At 45.0% G+C, this 27,743-nt stretch overlaps 1 protein-coding gene across 1 annotated transcript in view; it reads left to right on the plus strand.

Moving 5' to 3' along the window:
• LOC144696347 (protein kinase C-binding protein NELL2-like) overlaps positions 1-27,743 on the plus strand; it is a 303,704-nt gene that overhangs the window by 169,776 nt on the left and 106,185 nt on the right. Inside the window, exon 14 of the mRNA XM_078567565.1 lies at positions 6,046-6,168. Within this exon, the coding sequence (XP_078423691.1) occupies positions 6,046-6,168 (123 nt within the window). The remainder of the gene's footprint in view (positions 1-6,045; positions 6,169-27,743) is intronic.

Below are 27,743 nucleotides of genomic sequence, written 5' to 3' on the forward strand. Positions count from 1 at the left end.
CATAACTTTGCAGGCTACAGCACACCAGATGCAGATCCAGCTACCTTTTAACTGAGTTGAGCGTTTCAGCCTCGACCACCAATTTAGGCAGTGAATTACAGATGCCCACTGCCCTTTGGGTGAAAAAGGTTTTTCTCATGTCCGCTCTAATCCTTCTACCAATCACCTTAAATCAATGCCCCCTGGTAATTGACCCCTCAGCTAGGGGAAACAAATCTTTCTTGTCTATCCTATCTAGGCCCTTTATTATTTTGTACACCCGAATTAGGTGACCCCTTGCCCTCTCCGTTCTAAGGAAAACAACCCTAGCCTATTCAATTCTCCTCATAGCTGCAATTTTCAAGCCCTGGCAACATTCTTGTAAATCTCCACTGCACTCTCCCCAGACCAATTATGTCCTTCCTGTAATGTGGTGACCAGAACTGTACACAAAATTTCAACTGTGGCCTAACCAACGTTTCATACAGTTCCGTCATTACATCACTGTTTTTGTATTCAATTTTGCTTTCCATTCGCAAAAAACATCCATTGACCATTACCCTTTGTTTCCTGTCACTGAGCCAATTTTGGATCCAACCTGCCACCTTCCCCTGTATCCCATGAGATCTCACTTTCCTGACCAGTCTGCCATGTGGGACCGTGTCAAATGCCTTACTGAAATCCATGTAGACAACATCTACTACACTACTCTCATCAATCCTCCTTGTTACTTCCTCAAAAAAATTCATAAAGTTAGTAAGATATGATCTTCCCTAACAAAACCATGCTGACTATCCCTGATCAATCCGTGCCTTTATAAGTGACAGTTTATCCTGTGTCTCAAAATTGTTTCCAATAATTTGCCCACCACCAAAGTCAGACAAACCGGCCTGTAATTTTTCGCACCCTTTTTAGATAATGGTACAATGCTCGCACACCACCAATTGTCTGGTACCTCACCTGTACCTAGCGAGGATTGGAAAATGATCCTCAGAGCTCCCACTATTTCCTCCCTGGCTTCCTTCAACAGCCTGGGATACAATCCATCTGGCCCTGGTGATTTATGCACCTTCGAGGATGCCAGTCCCTCCAGTACTTCCTTTTGTGACTGTCATTAGTTTTCTTTTTCTGCTTTATCTTGGCCCCTATCCTTCTGGATAACCAGAGGGCTCTAGATTTGGCAGTACCACCTTTTCTGTTTCTGGGGACATGTCTACACTGTACCTGTAAAATCTCACCTTTGAATGCCTCCCACTGATGTGACACAGTTTTTCCTTCTAATAGCTGCATCCAGTCCACTTTCGCCAGTTCACCTCTCAGCTTTGTAAAATTTGTCTTCCCCCAATTTAGAACTTTTACTCCTGTTCTGTCTTTGACCATTTCCATAATGATACTAAATCTCACTATCTCCAAAATGGGCCCCCATTGCTACTTCATCCACTTGCCCAGCCTCATTTCCTAAGACTAAATCTAGAATTGCGCCCCCTCTTGTTGGGCTTGTTACGTGCTGGCTAAAAAAGTTCTCTTAAATGTAGTTCAAGAATTTTTCCCCCTCTCTGCCCTTCACATGTTTGTATCCCAATTGATATTAGGGTAGTTGAAATTCCCAACAATTACTACCCTATTGTTTTTACAGTCAGCAATCTGTCTACATATTTGCCCTTCTAACTCCCTTCCACTATTTTGGGGGTCTATAGTATACTCCTAGTAGTGTGGCTGCCCCCTTTTTTATTTCTGAGCTCAACCTATACAGCCTCATTTTGATGCTTTATTTAGTATATCATCCCTCCTCACAGCTGTAATTGATTCTTTAACCAATAATGCTTCACCCCTGCCAAGTTTCCATTATAGCGATGATATCATGTGGCTATGTACCTATCTGTGCCCTCAGCTCATCGGCTTTATTCATTGTGCCCCTTGTGTTTACATATATACCTTTTAACACTGCCAAATTCCTGTGCTGTACACTTTTTAACCTGTGCTGCTTCTGTCTTTCAGAGTCACTCACTAATTCTCCATCTCCCATTCCCTGCTCTGAATTTGCCCTCAGGTTCCTATCCCTCTGCCAATCTAGTTTAAACCCCCTCCCAACAGCACTAGCAAATCTCCCTGCGAGGATATTCATCCCAGTCCTGTTCAGGTGTAGACCGTCCAGCTTGTACAGGTCCCATCTTCCCAGAACCGGTCCCAATGCCTGGAAATCTGGTGCCCAACCTCCTCCCACCAACTTTCCAGTCACCTGTTTAATCACTCTGTTCTCCTATTTCTAGACTCGCTTGCACGTGGGACTGAAAGTAATCCTGAGATTACTGCTTTAGAGCTCCTGCTTTTCAGTCTCCTTCCTAACTCCATAAAATCTGCTTTCAGGGCCTCATCCCCTTTTCTACCTCAGCCATTGGTACCAACATGGACCATGTCCTCTGGCTGATCACCCTCCCTCAGAAGAATGTCCTGCAGCCACTCCGTGACATCTTTGACCCTGGCACCAGGGAGGCAACGTATCATCCTGGAGTCATATCCATGGCCACAGAAATGCCTGTCTGTTCCCTTAACTAACAAATCCCCTATTACCACTGCTCTTCCTCTCTTCTTCCTCCCCTCCTGTACAGCAGAGCTGCCTGTGGTGCACTCCTCCAAGGAACCATCACCTCCACTGGTATCCAAAACGGAAAACCGATTGGTGAGTGGGACCCCAGGGGACTCCTGCACTACCTTGCCTAATTTTCTTGGACTGCTTGGCGGTCACCCATTTGCTTTCTGCCTCCAGGCTCCTAAGCTGCGGTGTGACCACCTCTCTGGATGTGCTATCCACGTAGCGCTCGGCCCCATGGATTCGCCACAGTGACTCCAGCCACCGTTCGAGCTCCAAAACCTGGAGCTCAAGGTTCTGCAGCTGGTGATGCTTCCTGTACATGTGGTCATCTAGGACACTGGTAACGTCCACAACTTACCACATATTACAGGACATGCATTCCACATGACCAAGCTGTCTTGCCATGGCTTCAATTTACTTCCCTTGCATTAACTTTATTTTACTTTGTTTTACGTATGCAACTTTATTTTACCTGTCCTTGATTTAACTTTATTTCCCTATTGCTTATGTTTCTTACTTAATGTAAGTAGCCCCTTCTTTTAAAAAGAATGCGCTTTTCTAATTCTCAGCTATTTGAAGACACTCCCTAACAGCAGTTTCTCACCAACCAATGAACTTATGTTTCTCTTGTGATGTTAGGTGCTAGGTGCTGCTGACCCAGGGTTGCCCTCTTGCATTCTCCTCTAGGTGCTGCTGACTGCCTGGCTTGGGGTTCTCCTCTCACACTCTTCTCACACTAGCTGGTGCTTTTTTTTATTTCGTTCATGGGATGTGGGCATCGCTGGCTAGGCCAGCGTTTATTGCCTGTCCCTAATTGCCCTTGCTCAGAGGGCATTTTTTTAAGAGTCAACCACATTGCTGTGGGTCTGGAGTCATATGTAGGCCAGGCCAGGTAAGGGTGGCATATTTCCTTACCTAAAGGGCATTAGTGAACCAGGTGGGTTTTTAGACTATCGGCAATGGTTTCATGGGGCAGAATTTTGCCCTTGGCTGGCGGGCTTGGCGAGGGTGGCTGGGAAGCCGACCGCTACCTGCGATTGGCACGGCACCGCGATTTCACACTCCCGGGCCAGTTAAGGCCCGCCCAGCGTGAAACGTGAGCGGCAGCGCTGAGTGCTGCCTGTGGGGAAGGTGGGGGGGGGAGGAGGGCGAATGGGCTGAGTGTGAACATAGTGCGTGCACGCAACATCAACGTGCTTGGCCGACGTCAATGTGCGTCATTTCACACTCCAGCGGTTGGGTACACGCCTGCCTGCAGAGCGAAAACTTCTGCCCATGGTGATCACCAGGCTTTTACTTCCAGATTTTTATTGAACTCAAGTTTCACCATCTGCCTTGGTGGGATTCAAACCCTGGTCCCCAGACCATTACCATGGGTCTCTAGAATGCTAGTCCAGTGGCAATACCACTATGCCACCACCTCCCCAGCTGACTGCCTGGCTCGGGGTCCTCCACTCACACTCTCCTCTCCCCAATGCCAACAGGCACAGAAAATTCCACCCTCCATCTTTAGTCCTCACCTACTCCTCCGATATGTTGCCCTTCAATGACATTATTCACAAACTTTGTGAATGAAATTGTGTGAGTGACGGGTGGGGGAGGGGGTTGTAGGTGGTGGTGGAGGGAGGGAGTCAGCTGTCATATGCATGCTGATGGTACCTAGCTTCCAACACTTGACTCCACAGTGTTATTAAAGTATGCAAGATAATGAAGGTCAGACCAAAAAGGATTGGCAGAATGATACATATATCTCTGAATAATAAAATTTATTTAAGGATTAAACAAATAATTAGGTTTAAAGATGGTGCAGGACTTGGAGCTCAGACATGCTGTCCGGCATAAAATTATCATCTGAATTCACTTCTCAATGTCCCACATTATGATCCTGACCAGGCACATCCCATATGGTGCCCAAGAAAATCAAAATAAAAGTAATCCAAGCTCCACAAATCCAGCTGTGAATTGAATGCAATAACTGTAGAATTTTGTGGGCTAACACCAGAAAACGTGGTCAGGTTGTCATGAAAACCCAACGGGTTCATTAAAGGTTCTTTAGAACTTTTCATCTTTCATCCCAGCCTCACCTGACTTAAATGTGGCTCTGTTCATGTGATGTGGTTAACTCTTAGTGCCCCCTAAAGGAACCTAGAAAGCCACACAGTTGTTATAGCAACTAGAGATAGGTAATAAATGTAACTTCATGGGCAGGATTTTGCCTTTGGCGGGGGTGCTCGGCGGGGGCAGGCTGGGGCAGTCGGGAAGCCGACCGCTGCCCGCGATCAGCTCCGCACCGCGATTTCACACAGGCGGGCCAACGCTGAGTGCTGCCTGTGTGGGCAGGAGGAGGAGGAAGGCGAGTAGGCCTAGCATGATCTTCGCGCATGTGTGCGAAAGAGCGCTTCAATCTCCCTGAGGCATCAAACTGCCTCATGGAGATGAAGCGCTGTTTTAAAAAAATAATGAAGGAAATAAAATTGTCATGAAACATGACCCCTCATGTGGCTCTGTCGCATGTCCTGGGACATGTTTTTAATTCAAAAATAAAATTTTTATTTGATGTTTATTTGCTTTGGGAAACCTCATCCTGCTCGTGGATGAGGTTTCCTAAAAATTGTAAGGGCCGTTTGTCCATTTTGCCTGCCCGCCAACCATTAGGCTGGATAGGCAACATAAATTTGTCTTTAATTAGATTGTTAGTGGCCTTAATAGGCATTTTAATTGACAAGGGCATGCAGCTGACTCTGGCACATGCCCGCCGAACAAAATATCGCGCGTCATTTTACGCTCGGGTGCGTTGGGCATGCACCCGCGTGCCAAGCGTAATATTCAGCCCCATATCTTGAGAACCAACAGCAAAAAATAATAAGGTTAATTTAAATGATCAGTATGAGATTGTGTTCAATAGCAATTTGGAAACTTCAAAGCATACCCTCTCAAGTATCTGCCACTGCCTTGAGATGATATAATTATATGAAAGGTTTGAGGGTCGCCACACACCCAACATTGCACCTTGTTGAAAACCTTAACAGATCACAACTGAGCAAGTTCTTACCTTGAAAGTTTGTTAAGGCAACAAAGAGAGGACCTGACAATCTGAAGAAACTTTCATCTCCAGAAACAAATCTCTAATCAATCTCGACACAACACCCTCACAGTGACCTTAAAAAGGGACAGGTCAGGTTAGCAGCTAAATATTAATAAGCCCATGGGAGACAAGCTGTTGTGTTTTAAGGCATAAATGAAAAATCTTGCAACAAAATAAGAATAGATATTTTTATTTGTCTTAAAGAATGGTAAAGCAGAATATTTCAAAATTGATTCCTTATGTTGACATTTGGGATTCTTCACTCTGTGGCCAAAGTAAAGGGAACATTTAAAAATATTCCTTTTTTTAAATGAGAATTTTGGAAATGCGCTTTAATCACAATTGAGTTTAATATGATGCATATGATTTTTCCTTTTCTTTCCCTCAGATCATGATGAATGTAGCACAATGCAACACAGCTGTGATGAGAACGCTCTGTGTTTTAATACTGTCGGAGGTCACAACTGCATCTGTAAACCGGGATATACTGGCAATGGCACTCATTGTAAGGGTAAGTACTGCCAAGATATTTATTAGCTGTCTTTGGTTGAAACTCTTAACACTTTCCAAGAGACTTAAATAAAATGGTTTAGTGGATTTTCTTTCCAGCACTGTCTAAGCACTGATGCGTAGTGCATATACAAGAATGTTATTGTGCTCCTTGCCTTTCTGATGACAAAAAGACCTGTCAAAGGCATATCTCAGGCACAAATTGCAACACAATCAATATCTCATTGATGTTACAAGTTCCCGATTTGCAGCAATTCACAAACACTCAAGCGAGTCCACTGGCCACATAATCTACCACCAAATAAGTGGCATTGAAATAAAAACAAAAAATTGCGGATGCTGGAAATCCAAAACAAAAACAGAAATACCTGGAAAAACTCAGCAGGTCTGGCAGCATCTGCGGAGAAGAGCCGATGCTGCCAGACCTGCTGAGTTTTTCCAGGTATTTCTGTTTTTGAAGTGGCATTGAAGTCTGAATTGGTGGCAAATGAAGTTCGCCGTCTTACCTTTTCCCAGTCTGTTTCTGCAGTGTACTGAAGTTAACAATCCCCGCAGTATCCATGTTTCGGTCTGATTAATATATTTTTGCTGCAGCAGTCAAAAGAATGTACCTATAATCTCACAAAAAGTACAAGTTTCTTAAATGAAACCGAATGATTCTACACTTTAGCAGTCCCATAAATAATTCAGCTAAATCCTATCATCCCAAAGTCACTTGTTGATTGAGATCAGCCATTGTCAATAGACATGACCACACTGCCAAAAAAATGGCTTTGGAATGGAGATAATCTTGGCTTTCTTTTTCACACGGGGATGACAAGTGGAGCAGGGAAAGCTCTTCATTGAATTTAGACTCATCATATTAACCCCAGGAATCTCCAATACTATTAGTTACAAAGTCAAAGGGAGTGAAATTGGTCTATGCCAGGCAGCACAAAAAGGGTTGCTAAGCTTTCATCGTGCCAGGTTTTATATTCCTTTGACTTGGAAAATGTTGCCAAGGTTTTTATTTTCAAACCAAGAAAAAAAACGACAGTGAGATTAAGAAACAAGCCTCCGAGGAAAGAGCTTGAACTATTGTTCAGAGAACTTCAGTGGAAAGATCGGGCGAGGTGAAAAATCAGCCTTCAATTTGCTAGGAGCCTTTTCGCGCTGTTGGCATAGGCCGATGTCAACCCCACCGCACCCCCCTCACCTCCCAAATATTTAATTCCTTCATGAAGGCAGAAGCAACGTGCCAAAATTGCAACCAACTGAACAAACTGAACAGTTTGTAGTAAGAGAACTTTTGGAGTATTGTAAGAGTAATCTTATCATCCTAGCGAATGATGCGGCTCAAGGTTCGGACCACAGGATTTCTCTGGCTAGTCACAATCACATCAATTACCAACTATAAAAGAAGCACCATACTGCGCATAATGGACTTCATGCTTTAGGAGCTAAACTGGCATTTTCAGTTTTCCACAGCTAGCTGTATGTAAAATATAATAGGCTCAAAAGTCTCCACAAAATTTTCCAAGAATCACTCACTTTGATTATCATAAAGATCCCTTGCATCTTTTTGTTGCCGTTTCCATAGCTACAGAGCTGCTAATGGAACCCTATTAATGCAATCGTTTGAATATCAAAAGATACTGAAATGAGTAAATAATAATCTTTAAGCGTCTCATATTTAGAAGACAAAGTAAGCAATCCTGCTTCTTAATAATTATCGTGACCATGTGTATAAAAGCTATCAAATCCAAGCATGTGGAAACATAGGCACAGGCACAATTTGAGTGTGGACTGGTTGAAATTATGAGTTTAGAAGGGGCACTGCTGAACATCTGTAAAAAGCAGACAATGTAATTTTCATACGAAGATCTGTCTGTTGTATTAGAAGCTCGAATACAGAATTAAGCATTGTGTGGCGAACCATAAAATAAAGGAACACTTGCATTTCCGTAGACCACATGCAGTTCCTAAGCACTTTTACGGCCAATTAAGTACTCTTCACTGCTATAATGTAGGAAAAGTGGCAGCCACAACAAACTCCCATGACAGCAATGACCAGATAATCTGTTTTTGTGATGTTGATTGGTTGGTGGATAACTCGCAACTGCAAGAGGATCTTTTACTTTCACTCGAGAGGCAGTTGGGCCTTGACTTAACGTTTCATCTGAAAGACAGCACCTCCGGCAGTGCAGCACTCCCTCAGCTTTGATTTTTTTGTTTTTAAGTCTTGGCGTGGGTCTTGAACTCAAACATCCTGACTCAGATCAGCGCGACCAACTGAGCCACAGCTGGCACCTTGGTTGAACCATGTTGCTGATGTGTTAGGTCTCATGATGTCTCTTGTCCTATGTAATCCAGCATAAATTCTCTTGGGGGACAATTTTCTCCCCATCAGGCGGGCAGGTTGGAAGCGGGCATAGGTGGGCGCAGAGCCGATCGCCACCCGCGATCGACTGCGCGCCGCCATGTTACGTGGGCGGGCCAATTAAGGCCTGGCCAGTGTGACGGGCACCTGGAAGCGCTCAGCACTACCTGTGCAGGCGGGGGGAGTCGGGGCCTGCGCTCTTTTGCGCATGAGCTCAGAAATCTTCCAGAGGCACAGTGCAAAAAATAGTTAAAAATTTAAAAAAATTATTCAGACCTGTTCCTTCATGTGACAGTGTCACATGAGCTGGGGCATATTTATGACTTTCAATAAAAGTTTTAAATTGATTAATAAATCCCCGCCTGTGGATGAGGTTTCATGAGAAATGCAAAGGCCACCTGGGCTCTTTGCCTGCCCGCCAACCTTAAGGTTGGATGGGCTTCTTTCTCAATAGGGTTAATGGTATAATTAATGGCCTTAACAGGTCTTTGACAGTTCGGCGGGCGTGCAGCCGATTCCGGTGTGCGCCTGCTGAATGGAAGATCAGAATGACACGCGGTGATGTCGGGACGCACGTCCAACATCACCGCGCGTCATTTTAAACGTTGCCGTGCAGGGCCTGCCCCCTCCCCTGCTCCTGCCCCCTCCCCCGCTCCCGCCCCCTCCCCCGCTCCCGCCCCCTCCCCTGCTCCCGCCCCCGCTCCCGCCCCCGCTCCCGCCCCCTCCCCCTTCCCTGCTCCCGCCTCCTCCCCCGCTCCCGCTCCCCTGCTCCCGCCCCCTCCCCCGCTCCCGCCCCCTCCCCCTTCCCCGCTCCCACCCCCGCTCCCGCCCCCTCCCCCGCTCCCACTCCCGCCCCCGCCCCCTCCCCCGCTCCCGCCCCCTCCCCCGCTCCCACTCCCGCCCCCTCCCCCGCTCCTGCCCCCTCCCCCACATGCCGAGCAGAAGACTCTGGCCTTGATCTTTGTTCCGAGACACCATTCAAAGAATGCCCACACTGTGGGCAGAATTCTATGGCCCCATTTCAGCAGGGACAGGGCCATAAAATGCAGTGGGCCGTTATAAATCCCATTGACGACAGCGGGAACATAAAATGCCGCTGTGGTAAAATTCTGCCCTGTGTTACCGAATCAGAAAGATTACAACTTAAACTACAGTATATAAACCAGGAGTTTAAATCGAGGCTCAGTTTGATGCCTGTCCCATACCTTCAATGATTCTTAAATTAATAAACTGATTTTTTAGGGGGAAAAGATCAAAGTTCAAGGTTTTGCATTCTTTCTGCATCATACACAAATGAATGTGTACAACAGAATATCACTTCCACATTCAACTTCCTTCCTCAATAGGTAAACTTATACGAGTTAATGAAGGTGTTTTTCTCAAATCAATGTTGATCAATCCCAAAGGGTATAATTTTAAACTTAACCCACCCAGCCAGAAACTGATAGGATCAGATCAACTGCCCAGTTTACACCTGGCCAGGTTTTACTTTCTGTTCAAGTCAGTGAAAAAATAAAGATCAGACTTGGTGTTAAACTAGCAGCTGACCTGATCCATTTAGCCAGGTGGATTAGGTTAAAGTGACCCTCCTCTTTCTCACACCTTAAGTGTTGTAAACCAGTGCTGACAGTTTCCAGGATGGTCTCACTATGGTATAGTTATGTTGTAGCTAACTGAATGAAAGAGGGCCTACCAACTGAACTGGATGGCTGCCTAGCAATTGGCCCTGTACAAATACCGGCGTCTAAAATGAGTGTTACTGTTAATATGGTCAGACTGTACGTCTAACGACTCCATTTTGAGGCCATTATCAGGTGATAATGGCGACCTTGGCAAGTTAAAATCAACCCCACAACTCTGCTTGTGGTGCGAAGCTGAATATAATAAGTGTTCGACATAAACCACTGGATCCCCTGAGCAGTATATACACTGATGCAAAATTTTTTTTAAAAAGTATTTTGAGAATTCAAAAGCTGGTGCTCTCAAACAGTTAAACCTTTAGCAGCTGGGACTACAGTCCTACTCAGCTGTCGGAGTGGAATTCCTAGCCTGACACCAGGACAGGCACTGCATTCTACAGCTACCAACCTCAGGTCAAATTGCATATTAACCTCTGCCTCTGTTAAACAGGAAGATCCCGTTTAACAAACTTTGGGTGCCTTCACATCCCCCTTAAATAAAATCCACCCCCCCCCCCCCCAAAAACCTAAGAGGACCAAAGGACTCTGATATTTCTTATATTTATTATATCAAAAATAAATACAGAAAATGACAAATACAAAGCAGCTTTTGAAAGAAATCAAAACAAACATTTGGGCGAGACCTTCATCAGGTGCCTTTGATCTTTTGCACATTCTCCGTAGTTCCTGATTTTATTTCACGTGCTTTATCATGACTACCATTATTTAGTCTTGTTTAAAAACAGTGGATGCAGTGTGTGAAAATATAGGTTAGCAAGTTTAAAAACTATTTATCAGATAGAAGTTTGTGTCAGAGTCAATTTTCCACATCTGTGCACCTTGCTAAAACTAACACAGAAGAGTTGGTTAAAGTGATTGCTCACACAGATCACTGTCATTGACTATCTACTGTTCATGATTCCATTAGGGATATCTATTGAAGAGCTACATGCAGTTTATTCCCTGAAGAAGTTGTTAAACGCTTGAATAGTCAAGTGCAATAGCAGTGCGATTATTTTATAAGCTCTTTTGAGAAAGGTTTGATGGTGGTTGGGGGGGTGGGGTGGAGAGGAGTGGGGGCAGAAAAGAGTGTGAAGACAAATGTGTTTCAATTGAACTAATCTGCAGACATACCGTCAGGAATGTTATACGGTCAATTTGCCTCATCACCCGGTGACACCAACATCCAACATCACTTGCAACGTGTCCCTAGCACAGGGAAAAAAAGTTCAAGCCACGCTAACAGATGAACAAGCTTTCATGTCCCATTTGCTCACCCAGTTTTGTGTAGGCAAACTGGCTTTTTACTGTCACCTATTAGCACATTTCTTAGCTAATATCATCACCATCAACACCTCTTTGTCCCTTTGTCTATGACATCTTTTGGCAATCTCCACCTATCACTGGCCCTCTATCCAGCTCTACCTGTCCCACCCCCCTTAAACCAGCTTATATTTCACCTCTCTTCTATTTTTCCTTAGTTCTGTTGAAGAGTCATACGGACGTGAAACGTTAACTGTGTTCCTCTCGGCAGATGCTGTCAGACCTGCTGAGTTTTTCCAGCTATTTTTATTTTTGTTTTTGTTTTGGATTTCCAGCATCTGCAGTTTTTTGCTTTTGGCTTTTTACTATATTGCCAAAGAGAGGATTTCTCAGTACAGGGCAGGGGTTCTGTTCACAGCAGCCCCACCACTGTAAATTTCTCCTACTTAACCTTTTATACAGAATATGGAAGAACCAAGGTTTGCGTATGAAGTTAATGAATGCCTTTCCGATTTGCCACTGGCAAAAAGATTCTCCTGCACTGTCTGAAAATACATCAGCAGACCGAGAATGGGACAGTATTGTAGAGGACAGAAGGTGGCCACTTGGCCCATCATGTCAGTGCCAGCTCTACAAAGTTAATGCTAAGATAAAAGCAAACTACTGTGGGTGCTGGAAACCTGAAAAAAAAACAACAGAAAATGCTGGAACAACTCAGCCGGTCTGACAGCATCTGTGGAGAGAGAAAAACAAAATTAACATTTCGAGTCCGTATGACCCTCCTTCAAGGCTCTGAAGAAGGATCATACGGACTCAAAACGTTAACTTTATTTTTCTCACTCCACTGATGCTGTCAGACCGGCTGAGTTGTTCCAGCATTTTCTGTTTTTGCTACAATTAATGCTGCTCTTTTCCCATTTTCCTGCAGTTCTTTTCCTTTTCAAGCATTTATCCAATTTCCTTTCCAAAGTTATTATCTATTTCCATCCTCTTTTCAGGCTGCGCATTCCACATCATAACAACTTGTTACATAGAAAAGTTTCTCACCTCCCCTTCTTTTGGGAATTTCCTTAAATCTGTCTCCTCTTGTTACCGACCCTCCCGCCAGCGGGAGCAATTTCTCCTTATTTATTCTATCAAAACCTTTCCTAATTTTGAGCATTTGTTCTCCCTTAGCACATGTTCTCTGCAAGATTTTTTGAAAATTAGATTTCCAGGAGCCAGTACTACGTTAAGCCAGGCGTTCGCAATCGGGGGTTTTGCAAGAATATTTCAAGAAGCTCACCGAAATTCGAGGATGCATAGAAAGCAGGCCTTGTACGTCCTGTCCGTGCCCCTCGCCCTCTCTCTTTCTCTCTCTCTCTCTCTCTGTCTCATGAATTTTTAACTTGCCCGAATTCCACAGTCACTCAATTCAGTAACAAGCTTCACCATTAATGCAGGCTCAAGGTGGTTCACAACTACACCACCTCCCTGAGCATCAGCTAGCACCAGCAAGACGTTTCACATCAATAATTAATATTTATGTTTAACTGTATAACTAATTTTATACAGAAAAAAAATATTTGCTTTGTGTTAGATGGGGTCCATGGAAATTTTATGACTGGGGTGTGGGTGGGCTTAAAAAGCAAGAAGGTTGAGGATGCTTATATTAAACTACCTTACCCACCACCCCCCACCCCCGCTATGCCAAGAGAATAAAATTATCCGTGAGGCTTGCATTCTTCCATTCTTAATTTGATACACAACGGGCAGAATCTTCGGGTTGGCGAGCTGGAGCCCATAATTCTGTTCTAGTTCGCCGATGCGTAAAATTACATGCGGTGAGGTCACCGCGCGTCATTCTGATCCTCAGTTCGGTGGGTGTGCAGCTGAGTCGGCTGCCTGCCCACCAAACTGTCAAAGGCCTATTAAGGCCATTTAAAAATGAATTAAAGTAATTAATTGAGCTGCCCATCCAACCTTAACGTTGGGGGGGCAGGCAAAGAGCCCAGGAGGCCTTCACATTTATCATGAACCCTCATCCACGGACGGGATGAGGTTTCATGAAGAGTTTATAAATTAAATATTTTTTAAAATTAAACTTCCTTGACACGTCCCAGCTCATGTGACAGTATCGCATGAGGGGACATGTCAGGGAATTTTTTTTTTTCTTATTTTTCAGATTTTTTATTGTAGAGCCAATCTCCCTGAGGCAGCACTTAGCCTCAGGGAGATGAGTGCGCTCTTTCGTGCGTATGCGTGCAAGAGCACACTCTCAGCTCAGAGAAACCCCCCCCCACCGCCCGCACAGGGAGCGCATAGCGGACGTCACGCTGGGTGGTCCTTAAGTGACCCCCCCCCATGTAAAATGGTGGTGTGCTCCCGATTAGCAGCACCAATCAGAGGCGCGCCTCTGTGCGTCCGCTCTTAAACTTCCCCCACAATGGGGGGAAAATTCTGCCCTTGAAGTTATTACAGAGGTTTAAGTGGGAGATGGTGCAATACTTTATCCTGTTGGAGTCTGGTAGTGGGTTTAACACCAATATGTAAGGTACAAGGAGTCAGAATGCAAAATAAAATATTCCTTATATATTTATTTCATGCAAATAAAAATTCATTTCCCTAAGGTTTTGGAATCCGCTCTCTCCACTGAGATTATTTGACAGCACATTTCACCAATCTTTTTCAAATAGTGGATTTAGTGCTATTTATAAAGACAATTTGGAAGAAGTTACAATAATAGGAATTTTTAAAAAAAACAAAGATAAAACTTGTTTGCTTTCCACAATCAGCATAACAGAGTCCTAGCCATAAATTCACTGCCATCTAATCCAACTGTTTCCACAGTATGTTGGCAAATGTGCCTGGCTTTAAGTGATGCAGTAGCATCTTATTGGCAGCCGTCGCTGGTATATAGTATCTGGCTTGCGCTCGCAGTGCACAAGTAGCTCAAGGCAACTCATTCTCCGAGTTGCCCTGTCTCTAACTTGGGAAATTATCCAGGTTTTAATTGATATATTCCCCTGATAATAGAACCAAGATTGGGAATTTGACTTATGAGAGATGAAATCATATCCTTCTTCCCAGCATCATGGTTGATGATACATGATATTAGTGTGTTTTTTTTAAAATCTCTAATCACTTGGGCTGTAAGAATCATCTGGTCATGGGGCTAGGCAGCCTCTCTCTTGTTCTCTGCTAATAATTGCCCTTTGGAAAAATAGTTCTATTCCCCCTATCTTCCTTTCTGCTTGGGCTTCATGCATCGGTGGAGTCGAGATTAAGAACTCAGCTGCAAATGGAAATGCATGTGTTCCCATAATAATGGTGCCCCAAATACGGCTTGGCCATTTTGTTTTATTAAAAATGGAAACAAGGCCGCTTTGGAGGCGAGAACACTAACAAAAGTCAATGGACTTTTCAATGGCTAGCTGCATTTTATGGCCCCGCCCACCTCCGCAACAGGGCCATAAAATTCCACCCATGGATTCCTACATGAATGAACTGGATTGATTAAGAGAAGGGGGTCAGTTTCATTATGCTCAGAGTCTATTTACAGGCCTGTTCTTAAAAAAAAAATCTTCAGGACATATTCACACTGCTTTCCTTACTCAACATTCCAGCATGACCACTCAACAAAATAAATGGACATACAACCATTTGAATATTTACAAAGCCATATTTTTTTAAAAAGAACACATCTTATGTTAGAAATCTCCTACAAAAGTGTTTACCCCTATTTAACAGTATCCATTAACATCCATTTTTGGTTACAGAAATTTAAATGCAGCCAAGGTTTAGTCCCACTACAAGTTCCCCCATTATTTCTTTCCTTCTTGAATTCCAGCTCATCCATGAGGCCGACCTCCTACTCCCTCAATTCCATTCTCTCTTTCTGGCTCACATACTGGCTAACACGGTAAATGGTTTTCTAGCCTCGAGCAATGTTGCCTTTCCTTTCAAAATGACCATCAACCCCAAACTCAAAAAAAAACATGGTTCACAGGGCAGAATTTTACTCGGTGGGAGCGGTGGGGGGTCAGGAAGCTGATAGCCGCCCGCGATTGGCACCGTGCCCAGATTTTATGTGGGCGGGCCAATTAAAGCCCGCTCAGCGTGGAACGCGAGCGGGGGTGGGGGCGGGTGGGGGGTGGGGGGGGGGGCGGTGGAAATGAGTGCAAGCGGGCCTCACGCAACCTTTGCGAGCGCTTCAATCTTCCTGATGCACGGAGCTGCCTGAGGGAGATGAAGCACTGTTTAAAAAATCTAATGCACAAAATAAAAATGTCTTAAAACATGTCCCTCATGTGACCCTGTCACGTTACTAATTCAATTTTAAAACTTTTGTTTTATTTTTATTTGCTTTAGGAAACCTTGTCCCGCCCGTGAATGAGCTTTCCTAAAAAATGCAAAGGCCGCTTGGCCTTTTTGCCTGCCCGTCAACGGCTAGGTTGAACAGGCAGTGAAAAATTCAGGACAGTTGTTAACTTATTGGTCTTAATAGGCCTTATTGGCTGCTGGCTCTGGCGTACGCCCGCCGATCTAACCATCGCAGGACTACGTGATGATATCGGGAAGCTCACCCGACATCGTCGTGCATCATTTTATGCTCGGCCAGGTTGGGAGCGCGCCCGCCCGCTGAGCTCAATATTCTGCCCATAATTCTGTCCTAGCTGACCACCATCCCATCTTCAATCGCCTCTTCCTCTCCAAGGTCCTTGAAAGTAGTCGTCCCAAAGATCTGTAACCCTCTGTACCCCAGTCCCTTTACGAATTTCTACATTTGGGGGCTGAATTTTACGCCCCGTGGGTGGGAGCGTGCCCGACCCGTTCAGGTGTAAAACGGCGCGAGAAGGCGTTGGGCGAGCATCCCGATGTCATTGCTCACTCGCACGATATTTCGCTCGGCGGGTGTACGCACAAAAGTTGGAAGCGCGTCCGCCGACAATTAAGAGGGCAATTAAGCCCATTAACGGGGCAATTATCTACGCTTTTTCGTGGCCAGACAACCTTACAATTGGCGGACGGGTGAATCGGCCAGGCGGCCTTTGTGTTTTTCATCAAACCACATCCAAGGGTGGGATGAAATTTCCGTTATGAAATAAAATAAAAGTAAATATCTGTGAACAGCATTTTTATCAGTTATATTTTCAGGTGATTAATTGTGATGCGTGGACATATTTTTTGCAGCTTTTTAAACATTCATTTGAGCATTTTCAGGCCTGCAGCCCTCTGAGGCGGCTCTCTGCCTTTAGGGAGCTTTCTCGCAGTGCTCACCCGCGCCCCACAGTGACGTCATCGCCCACCCTCTTCCCGCCCCCACCCCGGCAGTGCACAGTTCACGCTGGCTGGCCAGCAGGTGTGAAATCGCGGTCGGGGGCCAAACCCGTCAGGGGCCCGTTTCACGAATGCTCCAGGGCCCGCCGATTGCACATGCCCACCAAAGGTAAAATTCAGGCCTAGGTTTCTGTCCCTCCCACAACACTAGAACAGCTTTAACTGAAGTTCTGGAATACTTTCTCCCTGACTGCCAGTGTGATGCATTATCCCCCATCAAACTTTCGACAGCTATTGACATGGGGTCAGCACATTATTGTACTATATAGTGACATTAACGATTAAAACATTCCAGGGCGCTTCACAAAAGCGTTATAAAGCAAAGTTTGAGACCGAACCAGCTTGGCTAAAAAGGTAGGTTTTAAAGGAGGAAAGAGAGGTAGAGATGTGGTGAGGTTTAGGAGGAAATTCCAGATCATAGGGTCTTGGCAACTGAAGGTGCAGCCAATAATAGCGGAGTGATTAAAATCAGGGGTGCTTGAGGCTGGAAGAGATTGCAGAGAAAGGGAGGGACATAGCTATAGAGAGACTTGAAAACAAGGACAAGAATTTTAAAATCAAGCATTGCTTAAACAGGAGCCAATGGAGCTCAGCGAGGGCAGGGGTGATAGTTGAATAGGACTTGATGCAAGTTACTCTTATTGAAAGTAGAATGAGGGAGGTTGGCCATGCGTGCATTGGGTAGTCAAGTCCTGGGGTAACAAAGGCATGGATGGTGGTTTCAGCAGCAGAGGAGCAGATGTGTGGTCAAAAGCACATTTTGGGGTCAGATATGATCCTAAGATAGTGAGCAGCTCTGTGCAGCTTCAGACAGTTGCTGAGGAGTTGAATGATGAGGGAATGGAGTTTGTAGTGGGCAATCGAAGACAATAGCTTCAGTCTTCCCATTATTTAAGTGGAGTAAATTTCTGCTTGCCTACCACTGCATGTCAGACAAGAGGCCTGATAATTGAGAGGCAGGATAGAGAAAGACGGTAGATCTGGGCTTCATTTGCATATGTGAAAACTGGCGCTGCATTTTCAGATGATGTTGCTGAGGAGCACCATGTAAATGAGAAATAGGAGGGGGCAAGGTAGATACACGGAGGACACCAGAGACAATGATGCAGGAGCGGCAAAAGAAACCTTTCATTCTTTGGTTACAATTAGGTATATAAGAATGGAACTGGGCAAATTCAATTTCACCTAACTGGTCAACAGTGGAGGAGCCAATGGAGGAAGATGGTGTGGTCAACCATGTCAAAAGCTGTAGACATCGCCAGCATCTCTCCTTCATTATCCAACTCAATGGAACTGTCCTCACTTGGTCCCACTTTTACCATGTAATCATAGCCATAGCATCTCAAACAATGGCTTCTCAACCTACCCCAGCACAGTTAAAAGTCCCTCAAAGATACACCCTTGGTCAGCTTTCTTCACTTCCTCAACTACATTCTGCCCCACGGTGAGCTTTCACATACATGTTAATGACATTCAGCTCTACCTGCTCACCAATTGCCTGGAACCCTCTGTTGCTACTGTACTATCAGGCTAATTGCCAACATCCAGTCTTGGATGAGTCACCATTTCTTTCGGCTAAACATTGGGAAGGCTGAAGCTATTGTCTTTGGCTTCTAACGCAAACTCCATTGCTACTCCTGGTCACCATTTCAGACTGTTTGCAGCTCCAATGTTCTGCTTGACCCCATATCATATTTCTGACCCCATATCATCACCATCACAAATGTTGTTTATTGCTATCTTTGCCTCAGCACATCTGCAGCTGAAAATGAAACAATGCTTTACCAGCAGCAGACTTGATTAATGTTTTTCTGCTAGTGCCCCATCCCTGTCCCTTAATAATCTTCCACTGATCCAAATCTTAGCTTCCTGCATCCTATCCTGCATCCTATCGTGCACCCGGGTTCTATTTGCCCCTCACCCCTGTGCTCACTGACTTACATTGATCTCTGATCCTCTGACAGAGTGGCTTTGCCACTCCCCGTCTCTGTAACCTTATTGAGCTCCACATTGAATCTAGGCTCATGGGGCAGAATTTTACGGTCCCATTTCAGCGGGGACGAGGCTGTAAAATGCGGCGGGCCGCTATAAACCCCATTGACTTCAGCGGGAATGTAAAATCCCGTTGTGGTAAAATTCTAACCCATGTGCAGTCCCATTCCCTCTGCATTCTACCATCCAGGCCCCATGCTTTTCCTAAAATCCCTTCTACTCCTCACCACTCTCCTCCTTAAAACTCACTTTGTTCTTTGGCCAGATTTTGAGGAGCGCAAGCTATTATTTTTCTCCCTTGTCTTTGCATTAACTTTTCCTTACTTGAGATAGTTTTTACATTAACAGTGCAACTCCTGCTCCTCTTCTGTTCTTGTTAGATTTTGGGTACTAAGGGAATTACGGGATGCAGGAATAGTGCAGAAAGGTAGAGTAGGGTTAAAAAATCTGCCATGATCGTATTAAATGGAGGAGCAGGCTTGAAGGGCCATATGACCTACTGATGCTCCATGCAAACATACATATGAACAATCCTTATTGTTCTTATATAAATGAAAGTTATTGTGGTGTAGACTTTGGAAAAGGTTTCCCCAGCATTAACTTTCTAGGTATAAATAGGTTAAGTCCTAAGGAGCATTGATCTTCTGAACGGTACTTTGATAATGCTTTTTAACTGTTCATTTGTAGCCAAAGCTTTTCTTTTAAAAAATTATATTAACAAGTGAAATCGCTTCTGTAAAATCTGCACAGGGTAAGGGTTCTGATCATTTTCCCAATAAGTTTCTAATCCTACAACGCGCAAGTGAATCTGAGTAAACAAAATAAATGCAAAATTGTGTAGTTTAGAAAAAGAAAGGTGAATAGATTTCTGTGGCTCAAGTCAACATACACAAACTAAAGCTTGATCTTCTAATGTAGTACAACAAAAAAAAATGGCGGGGATAAGGAAGCCATCCAAAGACAGATGAATTGCTCATTCTTTTGGAGCCACTTGTTATAAAGCACTGAATAGCCATTGAAATGATATGAGCAAGTCATTGAATTATGCTTATATCAAATGTGTTTATCATGTTATGACAGTAAATTATGGGTTGTACATTCTTTTGCGAGTCTGTCAGCTTGTCCATGTGTAGCATGCATGACAAATTGCACGAGTAAAAGAGTTTCATAAGAAATTATATCACTCATGCCTTCAAAAATGCATTTGTAATCATACTTTGAAGAAGATAAATGAAAGGACCAGATAAAGTATTGACAGTGAGCATTCTGCACGTGTACAGTTTTTACCCTTGATTTATTTTCTTTTAAATGAAAAATTGAAAAATGTATTTTAAACGATTACAAGTTATCATGCAAGTGGCACTTTTAAATGATGCTGTTAAATTTTGGATGTGTATTAAAATGAGGCGGCATAATGTGTAGTGTCCATTAATGCCCTCAATTAAAAAAGGCTGCTTTTACAAGTGCAGGGCAGATCGTGACTTGTTTACTGTCTCCTTTTCCTTGCATCAGTATATTAGGCTTAATCTTTTCCAGATAATAAAACTACTAGAAATTACTGGAATACCTAACTTTTTTGATGTTTGGTAAACCTTTTGTCTTGTCTTGGAAAGGTTTTGCTAGAAACAGTTTTTCAAAGGTTATTATTAATATCTGACATCTGTTAAGTATATTCACATCAAATGTTACCCATCATCACAGCTATTGATCTTCAGCCAACTCCATTCACTCCACGTGATATTAAAAAAAGAGCTGAGTATACTGAATACAGAGGTTATGGGCCACAACATCTCCCCAGCTATAGTATTGACAATGTGTGCTTCAATCTGTGGATCTCTAGCTAGTCTGTTGTAGTACAGCTACAACATCAGCATCTACCCGACAAAGTGGAAAATTGCCCAGTTATGTCCTGTCCGCAATAAGTAGGACAAAACCAATCTTTCCAATTGCCAACCTGTCAGTCAACTCTCAATCATCAATAAAGTGATGAACATTGTCTTTGACAGTGCTATCAAGCAGCACTTATACACCAATAACTTGTTCACCGGAGCTCAGCTTGGGTTGCACCAGGGCCACTCGATTCCAGATCTCATGAAAGCCACGGCTCAAACATTGAGAGTGACTGCCCTTGACATTAAAGATGGCCTAGTAAAGTTGAAGTCAGTGGGAATCAAGAGGAAGACTCTCCACTGGTTGGAGGAGTCGCACCTAGCACAAAGGAAGATGGTTGTGGTTGATGCCGGTCAATCAGCATAGCCAGAGAACATCACTACAGGAGTTCCTCAAGGCAGTTTCCTGGGTCCAACCATCTTCAGCTGCTTCAACAATGACCTTCCTTCCATCATAAGGTCAGAAGTGCAGATGATTGCACAGTATTCAGTTCCATTTGCATCTCCTTAGATACTGAAGCAGCCCATGTCTACATGCAGAAAGAACTAGACAACATCCAGGCTTCGGCTGATAAGTTGCAAGTAACGTTTATGCCAGATAAGTGCCCGGCAATGATCAACTCCAAAAATAGAGACAATCTATCCCCCTTCCCTAAACATTCAATGGCAATACCTTAAATTCCCTGACCATCAGCATCCTTGTCGGCGGCTGGGGTATGGTGGGGGCGGGTGGGTGGGGCGGTGTCACAATTGATCAGAAACTCAACAGGACCAGCCACAAAAATACTGTGGCCACAACAGCTGGCCAGAGGCTGGTATTCTGTGGTGATCGATTTACCTCCTGACTCCCCAAAGCCTGTCATCTACAAGGCACAGTCAGGAATATGATGGAACACTTGCCTGTTTGACTGCAAATCCAACAGCATTCAACTCGACTTTTTCAACAGCACCTTCCAAAACGGTGACCTCTACCGCTTAGAAGAACAAAAGGATCAGGTGCACGGGAACACTGCCACCTTCAAGTTCCCCTCCAAGTGACCCAGCATCCTGACCTGAAACTATAGCCCCACTGCTTTACTGTTGCTGGGTCTAAATCCTGAAACTCCTTCTTAACAGCACTGTGGGTGTATCAACACCACAAGGCTGCAGCAGTTTAAGAAGGCAGCTCATCACCATCTTCTCGAGGGCAGTTAGAGGTGGGCAATAAATGCTGGCCTTGCCAGTGATGTCAATATCCAGTAAATGAATAAATATAAAAGGCTCTGAAAGAGTTTCTCAAATAGATCTTATTGAGTGCTATACTTTTCCGACAAGTGGACTTGGCTGAATAGTGCTGGAGGGGTTAATCATTTGAAAGGCCAAATTCTTATCTTTTTGTACATAGACACACTGCATCCCCAGTGTTTAGATTCCTTGAACTTGACAACTGGATGTTTAAACTAGATAACAATTATTTTGGACGTGTCCTTGCTTTCATACATTTTCCTGTTTGAGAAGATGCTAATGGAGAATCCAAACAATAGTTTGAGCAGGGAGCAGGCAGGGGTATTTTCAGTAGTTTGAAGTTTGAACACTGCAGCCAAACCAATCCCTGTACCTCTGCTATTCCCCTTTAGCCAAGAGCTTATCCCACTCATTTTCAGCTTCACTAGTTCCTTTTGGGCTGTATCTCATTCCTGGCCTTGTTTCCCTTCTCTCTGGCAGCAGATTGATATTGAGCACTCTTTAGACTCCTGGAGAGCCATCCATTTAGCTCATCGTGCCTAGCTGACTGTTTGAAAGAGCTGTCAAATTAGCCCTATTCCTCTGTCCTTTCCCCAGAGCCCTGGAAAATTTTCCCCTTCAAGGGCAGAATTTTCCCCCCCATTGGGGGAGGTTGTGTGGGGGTGGGCGGGAGCGGGCACCAACCTGATTGGCGCCCCCGATCGGGTCCGTGCCACCATTTTACATGGGCAGGCCAATTAAGGACCGCCCAGTGTGACGCACACCTGGAAGTGCTGAACACTCCCTGTGCGAGCGGTGGGGGGGATTCCCTGAGTCAGGGCCTGCACTCTTTCGCGCATGCACGCAAAAGAGCGCAGAAATCTCCCTGAGGCACTGAGATTAGTTAAAGTTTTTAAAAGCTTAATAAAGGAAAGAAAATATTTTAAGACGTGCCCTCATGTGACAGTGTCGCATAAGCTGGGACATATCAAGGAACATTAATGATAAACTTTACTTAATTTATAAAATCTTAATGAAACCTCATCCTGCCTGTGGATGAGGTTCCATGAAAAATGCAAAGGCCGCCTGGGCTCTTCGCCTGCCCATGAACGTTAAGGTTGGATGGGCAGCTCACTTAGCTATTTTAATTAGTTTTTAATGGGCCTTAATAGGCCTTTGACAGTTCGGCGGGTGTGCAGCCGACTCAGCTACGCGCCCGCCGAACTGGAAATCTAAATGACGTGCGGTGATGTCGGAACGCATGCCTGACATCACCGTGCATCATTTTACACGTCGGCGAGTGGCCCCGCCCCTGCTCACCAACCCGAAAATTCTGCCCCAAGCATTTACCCAATTCTCTTCAGAAAGATATTTTAGTGGGCACCTTCTTCTGGCCCAGTAGGTTTTGGAGAGGCAGCAGAGGTTAATCAGAATGATACCAAGGATGAGGGATTTCACTTATGTTGGATGAGATAATCCAAGATTGTCCTCCTTAAAGCAGAGAAGGTGCAGGGGAGATTTACTAGGTGTCAGGGTTGAGGAATTTTGAGAGAGTGTTTTGTTTTATAATGCTCCTGTGAAGTGCCTTGGGTCATTTTACTACTTTTAAAGGCACTTTGCAAACACATTGTTGAGTAAATCAAGTGAAATTGTTTCTGCTATCAGAAGGGTCAGTGAGATTTAAGACAGCTGACAAAAGAATCAGGGAGAGAAGAGGGGAATTTATTTCAAGTTGTTATGATCTGGCATGCACGAATGAAAAAGGTTGGTGGAAGCAGATTGAAGAATAACTTTCAAAATAAAAAGGAAATTGGATAAATATTAGAAAAAGGAAAAGGCGCCACAGGACGATGGGGAAAAGAAGTGAGATTAACTGAAAGCTTTTTCCAAAAACAGCTGGCAAAGGCACAATGGACAGATGGCCGCCTTCTGCACTGTATTATTCCATGACTCTATGCTCAGACTGTCATAAACTTTCCACCTGAATGGATTGCTTTGGCTAGTTGTGGATCCCAGTAGCTACTTTACACTGCTGTTAGTACCACAGCGACAGCCTTCTCCAGCTGTGTGGAACCGTGTAACTTGTGGTAACAATTAGGATGGGCAGGCAGCAATAACTAGATAGGGAAAGCCCCAGCAAGTGCAAACATGTCTCTGCAGAGTCTCTTATCCTCCTTTGACGCAATGGTCTTCGGGGAAAAGTGCAGAGTTGATAAGGAGCCTTGCTGCATGCCATTGAAAAAAAATGGAAAGAGTGCCAAGATCAAATTCTGAGGCAGGATACACATGAAGGCTCAATCAAGATAAGACCTTTACCATGGCGTATTCCTTTTGAAAAGGCAATTATGCAGATGGACATGTGGTTTCATTGTAAAGGAATTTTAGAGATAATTTGTGGGGGTGGGGGCCTCATTGCATATAGTATTTTTAATTATTTGCAACTGTTCTTAGAAATCTCCACTTTTCTCCCCCCAGTGCAGCTCACTGGAGAACCATCGCTTTGGAATTGCTCGGTTGATGTTAAATACTGGTGCTGTCATGGAACGTCAGTGTGGTCACCTTGAGCTGGAGGCTGATCTCAGGCTTTCCGCTTTGTAAACATTTACTGCCCGCCAAGCATTGTTGTGTACCTGATAGGCCTCAGCTTTTCATTCCAATTTTTCCCCAGTAACCTCCCCCTCCAGCCCATGTCTTTCATTTAACCCCTTTACAGTGAGGTTTCCCACTATCTGTCGTACTTACCTCGATTGTGGTTCCCTTTCTTCTGCAGGATATTTATTTATTGCTGAAAGCCTTTCCTCTTGCTTTACAGCATTTTGTGCAAATATTAACACTCTCATCAAGGCATTTTCACAATATCCTAATTTCAAACAATCATCTAGAAAGTGTCTACCTCATGTTGGCAGGGTCTTGGATCTCGCTGTGCCTTGAGCCCTGAGTGTTTAGTTCGTAGGAGAAACGCGTTTTGTGGAATATATATTTGTAGTCAGCAGATCTATATCTATTGGAGGCGCTGCCTCCAGTATTGCATCTCGCTCATCTCTAGATAAGGTCACCTCCAATGATACACCATGGTCAGGTCAATGCTCATGGTTGCAGTGATCCATGTTCGCCAGTATCTTGACCTTCTACAGGCCCTGCTGCCTCTTGCTGCTCAGGTCCTTGCTCCCCCTGTCCCTGTGCCAAACAGCAAAAGGCCCTCCATCTCCTCATCTGGATGAGAGCCATTACCAAGGCAGGGTTGTCTGCAGCATCGACACCGCAGTGGATGTGTGACCGAATTGATGTGATACATTTAGTGAGCATGTCCTTTACAGGTTTACTTCCATCTCAAAGACAGCAGGCTAGTGCTGAGCCCTTTGCTTGGCCTCCATCTTATGATCCTAGGCTAGACTTCCAAGTTATTGGTCAGATCTGGTTAGGAACCAATAACTTTTTGTTTAAAGTAGACAAAGTTTGGGATTCAAGACACTTGCTCAGTGAAGAAAGCTACAAGATTCCAAGGTTTTGAACAAACAAAAGTAAACTTTACTATACAAGGTCAGAAAGATAAAACAATTTACAGTATCTCTCTTATACTCTAACATTCAGGGTTAGTATGAGGTACATGTGAATTAACAAATCAACTGTGGTTGAACACATCACACTACACAATAAATGGCAGATGCAACCAAGACAGAGTCCATAGATTTCTCAACAACCCACCCAGATATCAGTAACAGTGAGAGTCAACCAATCTCACTAAAACTCTCTCTCTCTCATGAGGGATTCCAGTCTTTAGCTTTGAAGATCTAACCTTGGAATTATCTCCAAAAGCCGCTCCAACTCTGACGGCACCAACGACAGCCCACCTCGCAGGGTTTCAATCTTGTTTCCAAAGATTCCATTCCCCTGGATTCCCGAGTGTGCGTTCAGGCACCAACTCATAAGCAGAACTTCAACTCTTCAGCTAAGCAGAACACTACTGCTCCAAAGGGGTACCTTTGCCCCAATGGCCCACAGCATGGATTCACCAACCTACTGCTGTCTTCTTGGACCTTCAGGACTTTTCCTGAGCCCTCTTCAATTACCAGACTTGGACGGCATCAATGACAGCCCACCTTGCAGGGTTTTGAATCTTGCCTCCTGAGATTCCATTCCCCTGGATTCCTGAGTCTGCACTCGAGCACCAAATTACAGGCACAACTTCAGATCTTCAGCCACATTGAGCACAACACTACTGCTCCAAAGGGCCCCAGTGGCTGCCTTTTTCACTTAAAGTCTGCTGCCCATAGCCATTTGGAACCTGTTTCCCTGCTCCTCACATTAGCTGAACAGGGACCTTTTCCTGTCCCTGTCCCTGACCCTGTCCCTGTCCCCTCTCTGGAACTGTTCTTTTGGGACCTCTCCTCATTTGCTCTCCCCTTTGGGACCTCTCCCTGTCTTTGCCTGGGACTCTAGCCTTCCATGGCACTCCCCTCCTGGTCACCTTACCTGGGTGTTTACACCATTTTCCTTCTTGCACAGGAGTGCAGGGCCTGGAGAAAGTGAAAATGTAGAACTGGGCATGTGCAGCCTGCCTCCAATCTGCACATGTGCAAAAGCTCCGAGGTTCATTGGGAGCTGAAGCTCCTGATCTCTGCCCTCCACACAAGGTGAGTTTGGTTTTCAAAACACATGATATCCCCACCTCACCCCTTCCAGGTAGAGGACACCCTGGATGACCAGAGATGGGTGTTCCTCCCATTCATATATGGAGACATTACTCTGTGACCAGGGTGATAAGTGCCATGTACAAGAAGCCTCCTACTGACACTGTTGCACTTGCCTCCATTACCCTTGAGACTCTATAGAGAGACCATTGCCTTGGCAGCATAGAAAGACTAACCGCATGAGCCCTTGTCAGTCATGACCATCCACTCGGGAGGATAAATGTTTAGAGTCATGAATTGGCTGCTGTCCACCAGCTGGGCCTCTTGGAGGCACCCGCCTCCCTTCATCCCTGCCTCTAACTGCAGCCAATGGCCAATGGCACAGAATGAACAGCAGCTTCAGCCCTTGCTGGGATCTTGATGTGGGCGTCACCAGAGAGAGGAGAACACAACTGAGCATGGTTGACATCCAGCTGCCTCATAATTATTAGGGTGGCCCTTTAGTCGGTCGTTTGTGCTGACTTTGAACTCCACCCATCCAAAAAAGACCCTCCTCCCACCTCCAGGGATCTCACTGACTGACTAACTGTGTGGTCAAGGTCAGATTTGAAAAGTGGTGCACGTCACCTTTCAAACTCGCTCCACCACCTTCTACCCTCCCCGTCATTCACCAACACCCCCACACACCAATATCACCATTCCTCCCTCTGGACCCTATCACGGTCCACTTCCACATGCCTCCCCTCTCCTCAGACCGTTCCCATGCCCACCCTGACCCTGCCCCCTCCTGATATCTGAGCCACCTGTCTAGTTCCCCTCTGTGACCGCCCCCCCACCCCCGGTGAGACTTTCACCTACCAGACTTTCACCTTGGACCTGCCGCCTGACTGCATCCCACTCCCCCCTCTAACTGTGATGGTCCCCTCCTATCACCAGTACCCTGAGTTCACCCCTCAGGACCCCATCGCTGACATCACCAACGCCACCATCTAAGACACGCCTCCTCCCTTCCCTGGACATTCTCCCCACCCAGCCCCACTTACCCGGACTTCTCCCCCCAACTTGCCCAGACACTCTTTCTGCACCCCCCCACCCCCCAACCCCCTCAACCTCCCACCCTTCCAGACTTCACCTGCCTCCTGTTTCCAGCCTTGGCACAGCAATTGCTACTGGCATTCGAGTGACGTTATGCGAGGTCCCCACCTGGAGAGGGTGCATAGGAGATTTACCAGGATGCTGCC

The sequence above is a fragment of the Cetorhinus maximus genome, chromosome 22, assembly GCF_964194155.1.
Source record: "Cetorhinus maximus chromosome 22, sCetMax3.hap1.1, whole genome shotgun sequence".
Taxonomy (NCBI): domain Eukaryota; kingdom Metazoa; phylum Chordata; class Chondrichthyes; order Lamniformes; family Cetorhinidae; genus Cetorhinus; species Cetorhinus maximus.